Source organism: Nyctereutes procyonoides, unplaced genomic scaffold, assembly GCF_905146905.1.
Source record: "Nyctereutes procyonoides isolate TBG_1078 unplaced genomic scaffold, NYPRO_anot_genome, whole genome shotgun sequence".
NCBI lineage: Eukaryota > Metazoa > Chordata > Mammalia > Carnivora > Canidae > Nyctereutes > Nyctereutes procyonoides.
Genome location: NW_026575130.1, coordinates 16853134 through 16871302, shown reverse-complemented (window position 1 = coordinate 16871302; position 18169 = coordinate 16853134). Strand labels below are relative to the sequence as shown.

The window sequence follows — 18169 nt, the reverse complement described above, 5'->3', positions numbered from 1 at the left end:
AGTTTTTGGTTTCTCCTTCCTGTGTTTCTTCTTGCGACAGTAAGCAGATGTACACACATATTTTTGTTTCTTTTTTCTTTCATAAAATACAGCATTCTATATACACTATATATATACTGGTACTATATACCAGTGTATTCAAGCATCTCTTGCGTATGGTCACGAGGTGATTTCTGCCATTTTACAATTACAAATAATGCTGAGATGAATAATCTTAGGCATATTTTTCTTATTGTTGGAGATGGAGCCTCAGGGCTAGGGTTGCTGGAACAAAATGCAGATATGTTAGCTTTTGCCAAATTATCTTCTTTAGGAATTGTACCATTTTATGTTTTCACCAATAATGCATGAGAATGCCTATTTCCCTATAGCCTCAGTGGGAAAGTATATTATCAAACTTCTGTATCTTTTAATCAGTCTGATAGTTGTAAAATGGAATTTCTCTGGTTACACATGAAATTTAGTATCTTTCCTTCTATTGGAGACCTTTTATATCTTCCCCCACCCCATCTCTCTCTCTCTCTCTCTCTCTCTCTCTCTCTCCTACTATGTGTATATGTGTGTGTGTATACCTGCTGTCTAATTTCAGAATTTGCAAATCCTATAAATGAATCAGATCTTAGGAATCTTTAAAGATGAAACTGAAGCCCCTAAAAAGATGTAGTAGCAAAGACCAGAAACCAGGTGTCCCTATTTTATAATTTGCTTTTCCATTAAACGGTTAACTTATACTCAATTCTTTTTTTATTCTAGGCCAGAAAAGGGGGCCTTTTTGATTAAAGAGCATATTTGAAAAGTACCTATCAAAATATCTGTCACATAGAAGGCATTTAAGAAATATTTCCTGAACTGTATGGCAGCATTAATCAAATTTGGATTTAAGCGGAAACAAGCACTTGATTCCAAATTTAAACATTTAGAACAAGACCGTATGGTCAAGGTCTAAGTACTTTCATCAAAGGGTTACTTAAGAAAAAGTGTGTGGTGTCACAAAGGTGCCATCTAATTTTTGCTTTAGAAATTCAATGAGTGGTCAGTTCAATGAGTAATCAATTACAAGAGAATTTTAAAAATAATTTTATACATTCAGAATGTGTTCAAAAGAAAATGTATCTTATTAATTGCACTCATTGTTCCTTAAGAATATGTTTATATATGGATTTTTGAAAAAACACACCTTTATCAAGTATACTTGTTCATTTTCATTGTGTATCTCAGTCAGTCAACCACTGCAAAACTTTCTAAGAATTTAGGTTGTTTTCTTGGTCCCAACAGTGAAGCCAGTATTGTCCAAGCCTTATTTAATGTATTATTATATGTATGTCTGAGGTAGTGTGTGATTCTTTTAGGCAGTGATAGAAGCCAAGAAGTTAATCCTGGGAGGACTTGAAAGAACAGAGAAAAAAGAGGACACCATGATGTACCTGCTGGCACTGAAGAATGCTCTGCTTCCGGAAGGCATCCCACTCCTTCTGAAATATGCAGAGGCAGAAGGGCCTGTCAGCCACCTCGCTACCACCACTCTCCAGAGATACGATGTGCATTTCATAACTGATGAGGTAAGTGCCCCAAGAGTATTTGCAACATTCACAAAAGGAAAAGAAGCATGTCTAAACTTGAGTCAAATGCAAAGTTCTCTGAAGGCACCCTATTTTTTTCCCCAAATGAACCATCTCTCTTTCCTGTTTAGAAATGACTCTTAAATTGAATTTAAGGCTATTCTGAAGCAGCCTTACATTTGAATAGATAATGTCCTATATCCCGAAGCAAAATATTGAAGCACATCCTCTTATTTTAAGAAACAAATTCTTTCCAGAAATACCTTTACTTCCGTAAGCTTTAAGATGCTCTTAAATTTTTTAACACTGAAATATCCTGGCTTAAGTATTATGTGTGTTGTTTCCTATAGCTACATTTTCAGGAAGCCATCTAAGTTAAACTTCTGTTAGAGCAGAAAAGTTTATAAATCTCAAGATAAGCTGCCTGCTGAGAATATTTCCAGTTTGCAGCTGAGCACCTTCCCACTACCTTTGTGTCAAAGTTGGTGGGCTGCAAAGCATCATGGCGAGGGTCAGGGCTTTTGAGACAGACAGACCTACATATAAATTCTGTCTATTTTTTTCCCAGTTGTTTGTGCTCAGGTGAGTTATTTAACTTCTATATACTTGAGAATAAGGCCAACATTTGGGGGAGATAGAAAAGAGAAGAGGGAAGTGGAATTGAAAGGACTGCTTATAAATGCCTAGGTCAGAACCCCCCATACCACATATTGTTAGGTGAGGCTAGTAGCCAACAAAATTCCAGTCCTTCCAGTCCCCAGAAATTATTTGGGCACATTTTCTTTGGTGTCAATATTTTGTTAAAAGCATTCCCCAATGTAGCCTGTGGACTTTGGGTGACAATGGTGTGTCAGTGTAGGTTTATCAAATGTAACAAATGTACCACTGTGCTGCAGGATGTTGCTAGAGGGGGAGGTTACATGTGTTGGGCAGGGGGGAGTCTGGAAGCAAGGGACATATAGGAACTCTCTGTACTTTCAGCTCAGTTTTGCTGTGAGCCTAAAAGTGCCCTAAAAAAATCAGGTTTATTAATAAAAAAAAAAGGGTAAAGGAAGACCATGAAGGACTTCATGGAAATATCACTTAATATAGCCTACTCTCCCCAGAGCCCCATTGACATGTGGCAGTATTTTCTTTAAAAATCATTATTAGTTAGGTAACATCATGATATGCTGCAATAACAAGTGAGCTTAAAAAAATCTCAGCTTATTAGAAATTTGTTTCCCATTCATGCCATGCCTCATGTAGGTAATGGGAAATGTGGCTCTAAGTTTACTACCGTTGTAGTAAAAAGAGAGGGAGAAGCAGCTCTTAAGCGTCTTGGTCCCACAAGAAGTTACCCACAGCAATTCTGTTCATGGCCCATGGGCCAGAATTTTGGCCCCAAACTAATTGTAAAGAACCTTGGAAAATATAAGAACACACACATATTTTTTTTAGAGCACAAACCAGTCCTCACAATACCAGTTTAAAACATCTAGATGTGCACTATTTTTGGACATCTTTTGAACAGGTAAAGAAGACTTTGAACAGGATATACCACCAGAATCATAAAGTTCATGAAAAGACTGTACGCACGACTGCAGCCACTATCATTTTAAATAACAATCCGTCCTACATGGAAGTCAAAAACATTCTGCTCTCTATTGGGGAGCTTCCCAAAGAAATGAATAAATACATGCTCGCTGTTGTTCAGGACATCCTACGTTTTGAAACTCCTGCAAGGTATGATAGAGTGCACCTGCCTCTCTGTTTATTTAAGCAAGCTTTTTTATTTTATTTGCTCAAGCTTGTTTGTATATTGGTGTAGCACACATGTAGCTAATAATAATGATGTGGTCATTATGCTAGGTTATGTTACATAAAACCAGAGTTTGCCAAATCTCCCATGAGAACTATTTAGCAGGCCAGATACTTCACTTTGGCACTATGATTTGAAACCCAGGGTATGATTTTTACTTTACGTCTCCTATTTAGTCTGATAAATATATATTGCCAATATATATTTTGTTTGTAGTGTTCTAAAACCCAGCTACATTTTTAATAGGATGATTTTTATCAATAGTACAACAAAGTGATGTAAATTCTCACCAAATGGTCTTCACTGTTAGCTTTTCAAATGTTAGTGATCTGACATTGAAGCCTTGTCTATCACAGATCAAATGAATCTACCATTTAAGTTAAAAACCTCAGGCATGGCTCACATTTTGGGACTATGCAAGGTATGAAGAGCGGGATCAGCAGACTTCATCGCTCTCAGAACTCTTACTGGATTCATCTTCCTTCCAGTCCCCAGGTTTCTTCTTCTGAATTCACTGATGTCTCCCTTCAAAGTGAGGTTTCCCCAGAGCTCTCTGTACTTCCTCACCTAAATGAGAGGGCTGGAAAAGAAATTTCTACCCACCCACCCCCTCCGAGTTATCAGTCAAGTTACTGATCCTTGCACAGCAGGATCCCCAGGAAAGGTCCAATTTGAGTGTTTCTAGTTGAAAAGGAAAACAGATATGGGGGAGGTTGGAAAATAGATGAAGAGAAAGGGGAAAAAAAATAAAGGCAGTAGAAGAAGAGGGTGTGGGAAGACTGAGACAGGTAGAAAAGAGCAGGACAGATAAGGAAGAAAGAACAGATGAGTGAGGGAGGAAGAAGCAAAGTCTGCCAGTAGACATGTATTCCAAGTAGAATGGATTTAACTTCTATCTTTTTGTTTGCTTTTATGACACTCTGTGGAGGAGACCCTGGACCGGTCTGCTGCCTTTGTCTTGTGAACCGAATGATGTAGGGGACAGTAAAAGAGGAGGCAGTGGGGTAGAGAGCAACGAGGGAAAGGCAAGCAAGCCATCACAAACACTGCAAGTCAGAGTCTCAGGGCCAGAATGGTTAGAGTTGGAAAGGACATTACAGGCCACTTTGCTTGGTATCTCTCTTCAGTGTTGGGGGGTCTAGTCTTCTGTCAGGTGGAGTCTAATTTTTGCTTCCACCTGTCCAGGGGTGGGGGGTTCAACTCTTCTGAGGGAACTTGTATCATTATTCAGAGACTATCACTTAGTTCTTCTTTGTGTAACTGAAAATTTCCTTTTGGCCCTATTTGCCCCAATCTCTGGAGCAGACTGAGCAGGTCTAATCATTCATCCATATGCAGGCCCTTTGAATATTTGAAGATAGCGATCATGACCTCCTTATCCTTTTTTCTTCAGGCTAATATAACTTAGTCATATTGTGTTGGAGGTACCAATAGGGTAACCATTCCCTCCCCTCAATAATTTTCTACCTCAGATTTAGATCCAGATTTCTTTAGTTGATTATTTTGATATGTTTTGTGGTATTATCATAATGTTATTATTACTGATATGATTAGTGTTAAATAGTCAAGATTGGAAAGATCACAACACTCCTTAGATGGTAGGCGAGACAGAGGCATGGGGTAAGGTTGAGGACTTACTTTAGAGGAGATAATCTTTCATATATGCGTTTTACTGAGTTATCTCTTTAATTAAAAACTCCATAAGTAGAAAAAATTCCTGGAAATGAACTGTAACATATCATCAGCCAATGATAACATTAGAAGGCATAGGAAAATGTTTAAAGAAACATTGGGCAACCCCTCCCCCCCAGTTTGGTACAGTTTTCCTTGAAAGAATATACTATTTAACAATAGAACCATGATGATTCATAGAACATGTGTTTTCCACTCCTGAGGTGTGTCATCAGTTGGTTTAAGCCATTCATAGATGGGTGTCCTCGCCTTGCTGTCATTTTGATACCAACCCGAATTTCAAATATCTGAGGAATGAAAGGGAAAGCCCTAATCCTAATGCTGGTACTCCAGCTGGCACCTCCCCGGTCTTAGAGCGGCATGAGGAAAATTTGGCCCCCTCTTTTTTCCAGTGAGGATTTGTTTTTTTTCCAAATCTGATATGCGAAGCAGCCATTGCAATGAATGTGCAGCTTTTTCCTTTTCTGTGTTACAGCAAAATGGTCCGTCGAGTTCTGAAGGATATGCTTGCTCATAATTATGACCGTTTCTCCAAGAGTGGATCCTCTTCTGCCTATACTGGCTACATAACACGTATGTCACCCAGAAAGGGGTTCTCCCTGGACTCTGTCCTTCCCCAAGTTGGTATTGCTAGAACTGTTACTAAATCACAGGGGGGTTTGTTTTATTTTGTTTTGCTTTGTCATTAGGTGCTCCTCATTTGGCATCTACTTACAGCCTTGACATTCTTTACTCTGGTTCTGGCATTCTAAGGAGAAGTAACCTGAACATCTTTCAGTACATTGGGAAGTCTCATCTTCATAGTAGCCAGGTAACTCATTTTCCATTAGTTTTGCTTAATGAAGTATATAAAAAATTAGTCCAAAGAGAATAAAATACATACTGATGGTAACACTATAGAATGTGTAAGCTAATGGTGGCTTCTATTTTAAGTTGCTCATGATTCCATCATCTGCAGGGTGCTATATATGGTTTATAACCCCAGAGAGTTTCAAGTATGTACTTGAAACCTAAGTGATTTGATTTAGTGGACTTGCCAAATATCCATTTGTCATTTCAAAGGCAAACCTATTCACAAAATTGAAATGGTGCTAATATATTTTACTTATGCTTTAAAAAATATTTTATTTTTATTCATAGATATATTCCTTCAGGCTCCACTTACCTAACCCTGGAATATATTTTCCTTCTCTAGATGTTTCTAGGAAAAGGGGGTTGATTCCTCATAATAAAAACTTTGACTCCCTAAAGAGTCCATCTACATTTTTAAGTACCACTAGGAGAGAAAAGAATAAAGTGGAGGCATTTGACAACTGGCTGAATTCCATCTCTTTATTTTTATCCAAAATTTCATTACAATCTATAAAGACTTCCTAATTACAAAACATACTTTATTTTTAGTTTTTATGCATTTCAAATTATAACCTTCTCATTAAGCTCATTTAGCTTTAAAAATGATCCAATACTACACAAACTTGAGTTCTTATCAATATCATATTACTATTCCCTATGATGAGACTCCAGTCAGAATACTATGTCCTTCTGCCTGAGGAATCACCATCTGTTTGCTGATATGCACTCGGAAATGTCAAACACCCAGTGGTTACAGGGCTGGGTATGGAGGACAGAGAATATATAGGATTCCTATTTATGGGAGAGATCTTGATGTGAGCCCCCATCATCTCTTCTTTCAGCTTGAGAGAAAAGTTTGACAGGAAAGGTGTTGAGTCATGGCTTAGCATGTTCCACGCCTTCTTGTAGCAGCCGCCTTATGGCCACTATCCCAATATTTCTCCATCTCCTTTTAGGGGCTCTGAAGGACAGCTGATTCATTATGTGTGACAGTCCTAGAGGGATTAAGGATTACGAGAGTGACATCATACAATGGAAAGCTCTTGGCCATGGTAGTCAGACAGAAGGGGCTTGAGTTCTGCCTCAGCCATTTGAGTTTTTTGGTTTTTGGTTTTGCCTCACCTACAAAATGGATAAAAGGTTTTAAGGATTAAATGAAGAAAATAAATTCACCTTCTGTTCAGGCATAGAGTTGGTTTCCTATTTTTGTTTTGTTTTTGTTTGCCTAGCTACTGCAGATATCTGACTTTTTGACCCTGAGGAAAGTTCTAGCAATAGTTCAGAAGCCTCACCATCACTGACAGAACAGGCAGGGAGCTTCTGTCATGACTGTCATCTCCATTTTTTCACAGGTGGTCATTGAAGCACAAGGTCTGGAGGGCTTGATTGCAGCTACTCCTGATGAGGGGGAGGAGAACCTTGACTCCTATGCTGGCATGTCAGCCATCCTCTTTGATGTTCAGCTCAGACCTGTCACTTTTTTCAATGGATACAGTGATTTGATGTCCAAAATGCTGTCAGCATCTAGTGACCCTGTTAGTGTGGTGAAGGGACTCATTCTGCTGACAGATCATTCTCAGGTAATCTATTCATTCTGCAGGTATTTATTGAATCCCTAACGTGTTCCAGGCACATTTGAAATGTGCTCAATGCTTGGAGGATACAGGACAAGGTTCCACCCATCTACAGGTCACATTCTAAGCACTTGCCCAGTTGGTATTGCTGGCCTTTCTCCTTCTCTCCTTTGTTATAGGCAAGCAGAGTTTTCTTTCATCTTTGTTAGCTGGTGAAGTCACCTCCTCATATTGAGGCAAAAGAGAAAATAGTCAATATAATATGAGTAATAAGATTATATGTATTTCAATAAAATTGAGAGAAGAGAAGAAGAGAAGAGCAGAAGAGAAAGAAGAGAAGAGAAGAGAAGAGAAGAGAAGAGAAGAGAAGAGAAGAGAAGAGAAGAGAAGAGGAGAGGAGAGGAGAGGAGAGGAGAGGAGAAGAAGAGAAGAGAAGAGAAGAGAAGAGAAGAGAAGAGAAGAGAAGAGAAGAGAAGAGAACTAATGCTAACAGAAACAAGAAATTACGGAGAAAATAACCTAAGCCCTTTTGTTGTTCATCAAAACTGTGTCATATGGATATCTCTAGGTGCAAGGAAAACTGGTAAAAGTAGTTTTTCAATGGGTGCCGTGTCACCCTGAATAAGCCTGTGGTTCAGTTAGTATGAATGAAGACAAGGACAACCAGTTGTACGTGTCGTATCCCTTAATCTTCAAAGTCACATATGAAAAAATAGTAAATTATATAAGAATTTTGCATTGCATATATCCATTGCAGTATTAACTTTAAGGGGATGATTTTTTTTTTTTTTTGAGAGAGAGAGAGAGAGAGAGAGTCCATGGGTGCATGTGGTGTGGGGTTGGCGCAGAGGGAGAGGGAGAAAGAAGCCTAAACAGGCTCCATGCCCAGCACAGAGGCTGATGTGGGCTCAATCCCACAACCCTGAGATCATGACCTGAGCTGAAATCAAGAGTTGGGCTCTTAATAGACTGAGCCCACTCTGGCACCCCTAAAGGGAGATGAATTCTTAATGAAAAACATCTCTGAAGAAGCCATAGAGTGCTGAGGAAGTGATCTACATTTTAAGACATGGGAATAATGATGGTTCAACTCCACCTGTGTGTGCTCAGCTACCTATGAGCAATCTCTGATGGTCAGAATTGGGCTGTAAAACTTCATGAAAACACAGTAATCTAGATCAGGCTCTTCAGACTTTTTATGTAAAGGGCAGAAAGCAAATATTTTAGGTTTTGTGGGACATATGGTCTCTATTGCAACTACTCAACTCTGCCACTATAGAGTGATAACAGCTCTCAGCAGTATATTAGCAAATGAATGTGGCTGTTCTCCAACATTTTATTCTTAGGGCTCTCTCCTACTCTGTCCAGCAAGCAGGTCAGATTAGCCTGAAGGCTCATAGTTTGCCAGCCCCTGATCTAGATTATCTTGTAAAGTTCTTCTTTTCATTAAGAGAGGGCATCTAAGATGTATTCTAAGGCAAAGATCACCCCATGGCTATTAAAACTTAACCCGATGTTTGTGTGTTTCCTATTGGAACATTTGGCAGATCAGGGGTTACTATACAAATAAGCTGTTTGAGGCTCCCTGGTTCTGCAGAGCAACCCAGTAATGCCATCCCAGCTTCAGAGGCACATACCACTCTAGGTCAAGTGCTGACATTGAAGGAAATTTTGGCAGTGGATAGCCTGTCACAGCCACCAAGGCAGATGGAATTACTCGGTGCCTACTCTCGCTCTCTCTTTTCGGCTAATTGGATTACTCTTCAGAGAAGGATGTCTGATAAAGTCAGCTTAAAAGGGAGATCCTCTTTAGCCAGCAAAGAACATATTCTCCTGAATGGAAGCAATGGGATAATTTGTCAAAATATCCGTGTTTGAACTATAAGAGACACCTCTGGGATAGAAGGTACAAGATCAAGAGGTGGGCAGCCCCGGTGGGGCAGCGGTTTAGCGCCGCCTGCGGCCCAGGGCGTGATCCTGGAGACCCCGGATCGAGTCCCACGTCGGGCTCCCTGCATGGAGCCTGCTTCTCCCTCTGCCTGTGTCTCTCCCTCTCATTCTCTCTGTGTCTCTATGAATAAATAAATAAAAATTCTTAAAAAAAAAAGATCAAGAGGTCACACTAGCTACAAATGTAAAGCTTTAGTATCTTGTTCCTGTAGGTCATAGGTAATAGTTTAAATAAATATGCATCTGGGTCAAGCAAGGACATAAGCCTATGATCCTTTTTATGATATTTCTCAGAGCATGCTTTCTTGCACACCAGGAGACAAAAGACAGTTATGATTTGTGATAGTCATGTGTGGTAATAGAAAAGTATCCTCCCTAGAGACAGCTGGGTATTCATTCTGTCTCCATGTGTGGCTACCAGGCCTGATTTCCTTTTCAATCTTCAGATATAATGCTTACCATGGAAGATTTAGTATGGGAATTGAAAGAGATACCAAATGTCGAGCTTTGGAGACACAGTAGGTACTCAAACTCTTAGTTCCACTTATTTTATACCCTTAAAAATTAGAACCACTGCAGTATGTGGCTTAGTCCCTTTCTTGTTTTTTTTTTTTTTTTAAGATTTTATTTATTTGTTCATGAGGGACACAGAGAGAGAGGGTGAAGCAGGCTCCTAGAGGGGAGCCCAATGTGGGACTTGTTCCTGGAACCCAAGGATCACGTGCTCTGTGCTGAAGGCAGATGGTCAACTGCTGAGCCACCCAAGCATCCCTTGCTTAGTCCCTTTCACAAGGAAGAGTGGTCTGTCCTCTTACAAGGGTCAGTGCTCTGTCCTTCTATGGGAGCTCAAGAAAATTCCTCTGTGATTATACATAAGAGTTCTTCCATGGTCCCTTTGCATGACAGAAATGGAATCTTCCCAGAAAACCAAGGCACTCCTTAAAACCCAGACTGCAATGGAAATGCTCTCTCCCCACAAAAGGCACATTATCTAAAAGCTGTGAAATAACTCTTTTTCATGGCACCTGGTGTGTTTTGACTTCTGCCTATCGTATGGCCAGTGGGAAATCCAAAATTTACATCAAAGACCCTTTTTTGGTTGGGTAGACTAATGGGATTATAGTTTTCAAATTGAGAAGAGAGGAGAAATTCCAAAGAAAGGAATACTTCATTTTTTTTTTTTTTAGAGAGGGAGGGAGAGAGAGAGACAAGTGCACACATGCACATGTGAGTGAGAATGTGTGAGGTTGAGGGGGGAGAGGGGGAGAGGGAGAGAGAGAATCTTAAGCAGGCACCACACTCAGTGCAGAGCTCAAGCTCATGACACTGAGATCATGAGCTGAAATCAAGAGTTGGATGCTTGACTGACTGGGCCACCCAGGTGCCCCAGGAGGAAATACTTCTGCGACAAGGTACACAGTAGGATTCATTTAGGAAAAATCACAATTATGGTACAAATGTAGAATGCTGAAATCTTGGTTCTGTAATTCATAGGCATAGGTTAAAATTTGAGCATAGTTATTCTGGCTTTCTGAGGATAATTTGTGTTCCTTCATATTAGGTAAATGTTGCATGAGACAACCTTGTGTCCTACTACAACCACATTTAGTTCTAGACTAAATGTAGCTGTAAGTATTCTTAGGGCTCTCTCCTACTGTGTCCTGAGCTCTGTTACAAGAATCTCACGCTTTCATTCAAGTGCCTTTTAGACTGAAAGTAGCTTTATGCCACAGTGAGACTTTTTCGGTATACTTGGTGATAAACCAAGGCCTTTGAGATTTCTTGCCACATATTTTGGAAAGTGGAGAGAATTCAGGGAGATCAATATGATCCTTTCTAGAAAGCAAAATCATAGCATTTATAGTTGGTGAAAGCATGGCTTGTTTGGTCTGAGTAGGGCAGTTATATAAGGGAGTTAGTCATGCTGCCACTTATCATGAACCTAAGATCTTTGGAGGGATATCAAAATTAAGGATAGAAAGCCTTTTTTTTTTCCCCAGAGCCATTATCATTTCCAACACTGCCCCCAGGTAATCTGATTGCAATCCAACTGAAGAACTTTTCAGCCAACATCACCCCAGCTAATGCACTCAGAAAACGCAAGACTTAAAGGCTAACTGCTGACAGACAACACAAAACAATGGGTTTTGGATAATTGCAAAATGGCTCAGGATAGACTATGTTTGTAAATGAGTCCCTCTGGAAAATACTGTTGAGTTCATGTTGGACTTGTTTGTTTATTGATGTCATTCCAAATGTCAAACAGCAAGGTGTAAAGGCTGAGTTAAATTGTTGTACCTTCCTTTCCTAGCTTTATCTAGGCAATCCCTAGAACTTGTATAGTGCACTGGCAGTTTTTATTCTGCCTTTCATTTGCCAGCAGGATGCAGTTGCCTATATTTGACACAGCACATAACCAGAGAAGTGCTGAAGGACACAAGAGATCATCCAGCCCAACTCCCCGTCCCCCATCCCAGAGCCACAGCTGGATTTCTGGTGAAGATGCCTTCAGTTTCCCCAGTCAGGTGGTTCTCAAATTTAGGTACATCAGAATCACATGAGGGCTTGTTAAAACACAGATTGCTGGGCCCCATTCTCTGAGTTTGTAATGCAGTAGGTAGGAGACTTGAATTTCTAACAAGTTCCTAGTATGTTGATGTTTCTCCAAAGGGGACTATACTCTGAAAACCTTTGCCTCTCTCAAAGAGAGGCAATGATTGGAAAAAAAATCTCACCCATCTCAACTGGCACTTCGCTTTTCTAGTATTTTAATTGACTAAATACTTGAGCGAATCAACAGTTTACTTCCAGTAATCAAGGTTAGAACAATGTGTTTCCAAGCCTAGAGGAAGACTCCAACATTAGCACAACTCAAATGGTATTATCTATAGCAGGAGATTGAATGTGCCTTTGGAAAGGGGTTGGCTAAATTTATTTATTTTTATTATTACTACTGTTATATATTTTTGCTTCTAGGAGCTTCAGTTGCAATCTGGACTAAAGGCCAATATGGATGTCCAGGGTGGTCTAGCTATTGACATTTCAGGTGCAATGGAGTTTAGCCTCTGGTATCGTGAGTCTAAAACCCGGGTGAAAAATCGGTAAGCATGTGTATAATATTCTATGCAATGAACTGCAGAGATGCTTCTGGAATTGTTTAGCTCTCTGACTTTTCAAAACCTATGTTTTCTATTTGTAATAATTAAATCACAGAGTAGGAAGAAACCATGGGAAGTCATTCTTTCCATAGCTTCTCTTGAGCGGGCCAGTTATCTGATCAACTCAGCCAAGAATTATCACGCTTTTAAAGACATCCACAGCCAGCATGCCCTGTGGATGAGAAATTCATCCTTTCTTGGTATTCCACTTCAGTAGTTGACAATACCGTCAGAAAATATGACTCCAAAGTAAACTTTTTAGTTTATCACTCTTGTTGAGATTTTAAATCTTTCCTCCTTTGCTGTCTTCAGTGGAGAAAAATAAAAAAGTGGTCACTTTTGTGAAGAATTGTAGTCTTAAACATGAGGAGTCCTTAAGTTTTTTCTTTAGTGTTCATTTTTCTAAACAAAATTTTCTCCTTTAGTTTTTGTAACGTTCATGTCCAATCAAATGGAGTGTTTTATTTTGAGCATAAGACAATGTTTCTGAACCAGTGTGATAATCAAAAGAATTATTCTTCTGTTTGTCATGGAATCGAAGAAAAGGAAATGGAAGTGCATTCCATGGAAATGGAATGAATTTTTAGCTTTTGATATTTAAAACTATGGTGGGACAGAAGTGAGATTGGAGTAATAAAATTAAAGTTTTGATTTCTATTAACCTGTGGCAAAGGAATTGAGAAATCAGAATTTAAACACATCATTTTAATGTGAAAGGTGACTCACAGTGTTACTAAAAGGAACCAAAGAATGAGAAATAGGATAGGCCATCAGAGAGATTAGGAGTATAATTTAGGGTTTCCCGGTGAACTGGTCTTCTTTTTCCTTTTTCTGAAGTATTTTCTAGATAGACATTTCCCCAAATTAAATGGAAATGAATTCTTTTCAGAAAGAAATCATCTAGAGCCGCATCAAAAATTATCTGGATTTTTAAAAAGGACACAGTATCCCTAAGAATCTACTGGTATCCACATTGTAGCCAATCTATCTTCAATTTTTCATTTGTTCATTTAAAAAATATCTCTTAAGCCTTTGTTGAGTGTAAGATATTAGAAGGTATGTAAGGGATTCAAGGATTTACATGATATCACCTCTGACCTACTTTTATACTGACAACAACAGCAGGGACTTTAATTTGCACAGCAAACTTTGATAGTATCCTTCTATCAGAAAAGCCTGGGCATAGAACTCAGACTTAATTGGGGGAGTAATTTCCCACAGTTTCATTTAAAGTCTACAATTAAATTAGAGTGATCCTAGAGGTAAGCCTTCTACTGGGATTGTTTATGCTCCTCATAATCATCCAAGCCATGTTCCCTAGTCAACCCAATCTGCCTAATTTCTCTAGGCGACTGTTGGAGAACCCACCATATTTGTCCCTTCTGGGCTTGCATGGTACATGCCCCACTGTAAGAATGGCTTTTGGTGGGCACAGTATTTTTTCAAATATCTTGGCAACCATAGACATATGTCTCTGGAGGCCTTTTGGAGAAAGTAATGAAATGGAATTGAAATAGCAATGCAGAAGCCCACGGAGAGATATTTCCCAAGAAAATTGTTATGAACATCAGCTAGCTGTCTTTGTGAGTTTAGACATTGTTTTAAGCTAGCTCATGTATTTCCAGCTCCCTGAAAGGACTGGGTTCTAGGCACATTTTCCCCTCAGCTCTTGGTATGTCCCTATCAAACAGTAGTACCTGATAGACTCTACATTCCCTCATCTAGATTGAAGGCTATGGGAGGGCTTGGGACAAGGGCAGACCTTCACTATCTCATCCCTGGGACTAACCAACCCCTGGTGACCAACAGAACTCCATGTGCATTTCGGTCATATAGTAGTCTTTTACACATTTCTTTCCATTCATGAATTCAGACCCTGTGAAATTATAGCTATTGATCTAGATTAATTAAATGTGATATTAACAGGGTTTTTTTTTTTTTTTTTTTTTGCCTAAATCTTTAGGGTGGCTCTGGCAATAATTGGCAGCATGACTGTGGACTCCTCTTTTGTGAAAGCTGGCCTGGAAATCAGTGCAGAAACAGAAACAGGTCTGGAGTTTATTTCCACGGTACAGTTTTCGCAGTATCCCTTCTTGGTTTGCATGCAGATGGACAAGGATGGAGTTCCATTCAGGTAAGAAGCAGTCCTCATGACCTGTTCCTGGGTAGTCCCAAGTTCTCCAGGAGCTTACACTCAGTTTTGAGCATTTAGTTTCAGAAATTTAAAAAGAAATGGTAAGAATAGAGTGAAATGTAAATTTCCTTTAAATAAGAGAATAATTGATAAGGTTAAAAAAAAAGTCAGTTTTTAGGATACCAAGAAAATATGAGGACTAGTTCATTTGATTCTGGGGATAATATTATATTCTAGTCCAGAAAGAATTTATCAAAGTAACAAAGGGATTTGATTTGCTGTTAGAGTTGCCACGTAGTTTCAGCAAAAACAGTGGGTTTGTGCTTGCTATCAGTTAACTTCACAACTGTCTCCTGGACAGAACATTCAAAACAAAACACCCAACAATCATTTACCATGGTTTAAGAGCTCCAATTAATTCACAATTTTTAGGTAATCCTACAACAGCAACTTGTTCATGTTTAAGTTTTGGCTCAAGTTTGAGAGTTTGGGATGTTGAATTAAACAAAAAATGCTTTCAGTAGAATTCTTAGTGTCTCAAATGCCAAATATATGTTCAAGTAAGCATCCTAGCACCTCTTCTACCTTACAGCTTCTCATTTACCCTGTGTCCTTTGAATCTTATAATAGTGATTTATAACAATACTACCACATGGAAGTAGAATGCTAACTAGCACTGATTCTTCTATTAGTTGTAGGGGGTCTCCCTGACACACATTATTAACCATGAAGGTGATTTATATATTTAAAATGGCAAGCATATCTTACATCATCTCCTTTGATAAGTAGACCAAAGTTGAGCACTTTCTTTATTGTACTGACATTTCATGATCCATATAAGAAATGTATAAATTATGATATAAGTACAAATATGAGTATGTTATATTTTTAAAGAATAAAAGTGGATTATAATCAGAATATTAAGCCATTCTTAATTTATATTAACTTAGTTTAGAATTAAACCTCGATTAATGAATTTTAAAAAAAATCAACTTTCCAATGGTCAAAATGAAGTGACCACCAAGCCAGGCTCGCCAGGCTCACCAGGCTAACTGGAATGGTTCCACATTCCATTTGGCTCAGAGCTCTAGGAATGTTTGCCTGTCAGCATTCTCAGCCTAAATCCAGTTGGACCTACTACTTACTGAAGAGGGGAGTGCTCCCAAGGTGGGGCTCCTGGAATGAGGGGTGGGAGACATAGCAAAGCCTGGAAAGCTTAACAGCATCTCCAAAAAGCTGAAAGGAATTTAGTCCTTCATTCTAGAAAAATGTATGGCAGGACTCCTATATTCCAGGTATTCGAAGTATATCTGTTGGTGTAGAAAGAAATGGGAAGAAAACAATCAGCCCATTCATGGGAATGGAAACTGGTAGTATTTGGCACTCTCATCCTTTCTCAAATTGCTTTGAAACAGAAGCTTCAAGTGTACGTTCAGTAGCTTGGCTCTAAGGGGTGTGGGGTAACTTTAATTATGTGTGTAATTTTGTTATTGTTGCTGTTGTTATGTAGGCAATTTGAGACCAAGTATGAAAGACTGTCCACAGGCAGAGGTTACATCTCTCGGAGAAGAAAAGAAAGTCTCATAGCAGGATCTGAATTCCCGCTCCACCAAGAGAACTCTGAGATGTGCAATGTTGTGTTTGCCCCTGAACCAGAGAGTGCTTCTAGTGGTTGGTTTTGAAACTTATTGGTGGGGTTTCACTTGAATCTGTCTTCCCAGAAGGGATATGATGTGACATGCCTATGTACTTGCTCTCTGAGAGCACAGTGTTTACATATTTACCCGTATTTAAGATTTTTGTAAAAAGCTCTGAAAAAACCTCAAATGATTAAATTTGGGCCTATTCAGTATACTACCTTTAGTGTCATTTTGAGCCAACATATGTGACACTTCCAGAAACATTCCTGGTGTTCTGGTACCTCTATCAAATCCCATTTGGTACAGTGAGAAGAGTATTGTTCTTAGAAGAAACAATTGTTTATAAAATACAATACAAAATACATGTACACTCAGGAGAACCCAATTTTGTTTCAACGATTTTCAATCAGTATGTTTGAAGACTTTCTGCATGGCTTGTTTCTACCAAATATATTGCCCAATCAGGAAAAAAAAACCCAGACTGTTTTATTTTGAGAGGATGTGGGGGGAGGGAATAAGACTTTTTAAAGACTTTTGTCACAGCTTCAAGAGGGAATATTTATCTCTTTTTTCATTGTTTTACTAAACATTGAGGTAGAAGGCATGAAGAATTAAAACAGCATCATCTTTCTGCTGACCATGTGGTCAGATTGCTAGAAGAAAGCCATTTTGCCCTCTGCCTTCTGCTCTGCAAGAATATTGTACTTAGCATGTAAGAGTTAGAAATATGAATTTCAGAAACTCCATTTGATTTTACTTGTGCTGTGTCTCTTTGAGACTATAATGTGGAACACTGTCCTTTATAAGGGACATCTTCATATATTCATTATTTTTTCTTTCATTCAAGTGTTTTGTGGTGGGGGATCTAGTCTGTTTGACTACAGTCTGTACAAAAACCAGAATGGCCAAGAGAATTTCATACTGATGGATTTGGACTTCTAAAATAAGAAATCAAGAAAAGATGGTCTTTATTTGTACAAAGTAAAAGAGCTATGTTAAACATTTTTAAATATCCATTAATAAACCAGATGTATGTGTTGACAGTGATAAACTCAAAACAGATAATAGGTTCTCATTTGTCCATTAAACACACACACGCACAAGTGCACGGGTGCACAATGGAAGTTCAGCTAGCCCACCACTGGTTGTAAATTTTAAATAATGTGTGATGGAATAAATATATGGACATCCTATTGAGTTGCCTTTGTCTTCTATTACTTCAAACACCATATTTCTCTGTTTCTGCCACTTTTGGAGCCCAGATACATATACAAGTAATCCTCTATCACTCTATAGAACAAGCCAGATTCTCTAATAAGAGGTCAGAGCCCTTGGAAATGTGAGCCACAGAATACCAGCAGTCAGAACCTCTTCGGGACCTGTAAACTTGAAAATGAGTTCTAATTCCAGTTTTCATAAGGCTTTGGACTGGCGCCTTTATTGTTATGTTACCAGGAAGAGAGACAGGAATCAAAAACTAGAAAGGGGTGGTGTGTCATGGGTGGTGGCACTGACCTTGGAAGAAGCACTCTGTAAAGTTACTCATGCTACAGCGAAAGTAAGTTGATGTAGGGCCTAAGCCAAATATGTCATGGGTCAAGGAAGCTCAGCCATGTGATGCTTAACAAATCACAACTGCTTCTGGAAAGTACAAAATAATTTACTCAGGAGTGATGACTGTGGTGTCCTGGACATGAGTGTTATGCTACTTCCCAACTGCGTGTCCGCCTGGCCAAGTCAAACACTGCCACCCATTTGGAGAATAGATCGTACTTAGCAACTCTCACTTCCTCCAAAGAAACAAGAAAC

The 18169-nt window shown here is 39.0% G+C and overlaps 1 protein-coding gene across 1 annotated transcript in view; it reads left to right on the top strand.

The window, feature by feature from the left end:
* Nucleotides 1–17545, top strand: part of MTTP (microsomal triglyceride transfer protein) — a 44984-nt gene extending 27439 nt beyond the window's left edge. The window contains exons 11-18 of the mRNA XM_055342341.1: nt 1350–1559; nt 3073–3284; nt 5528–5625; nt 5742–5863; nt 7257–7484; nt 12405–12529; nt 14550–14720; nt 16231–17545. Coding sequence (XP_055198316.1) covers nt 1350–1559; nt 3073–3284; nt 5528–5625; nt 5742–5863; nt 7257–7484; nt 12405–12529; nt 14550–14720; nt 16231–16402 — 1338 coding nt within the window. The 3' untranslated portion in view covers nt 16403–17545. The remainder of the gene's footprint in view (nt 1–1349; nt 1560–3072; nt 3285–5527; nt 5626–5741; nt 5864–7256; nt 7485–12404; nt 12530–14549; nt 14721–16230) is intronic.
* Nucleotides 17546–18169: the final 624 nt, after the last annotated feature.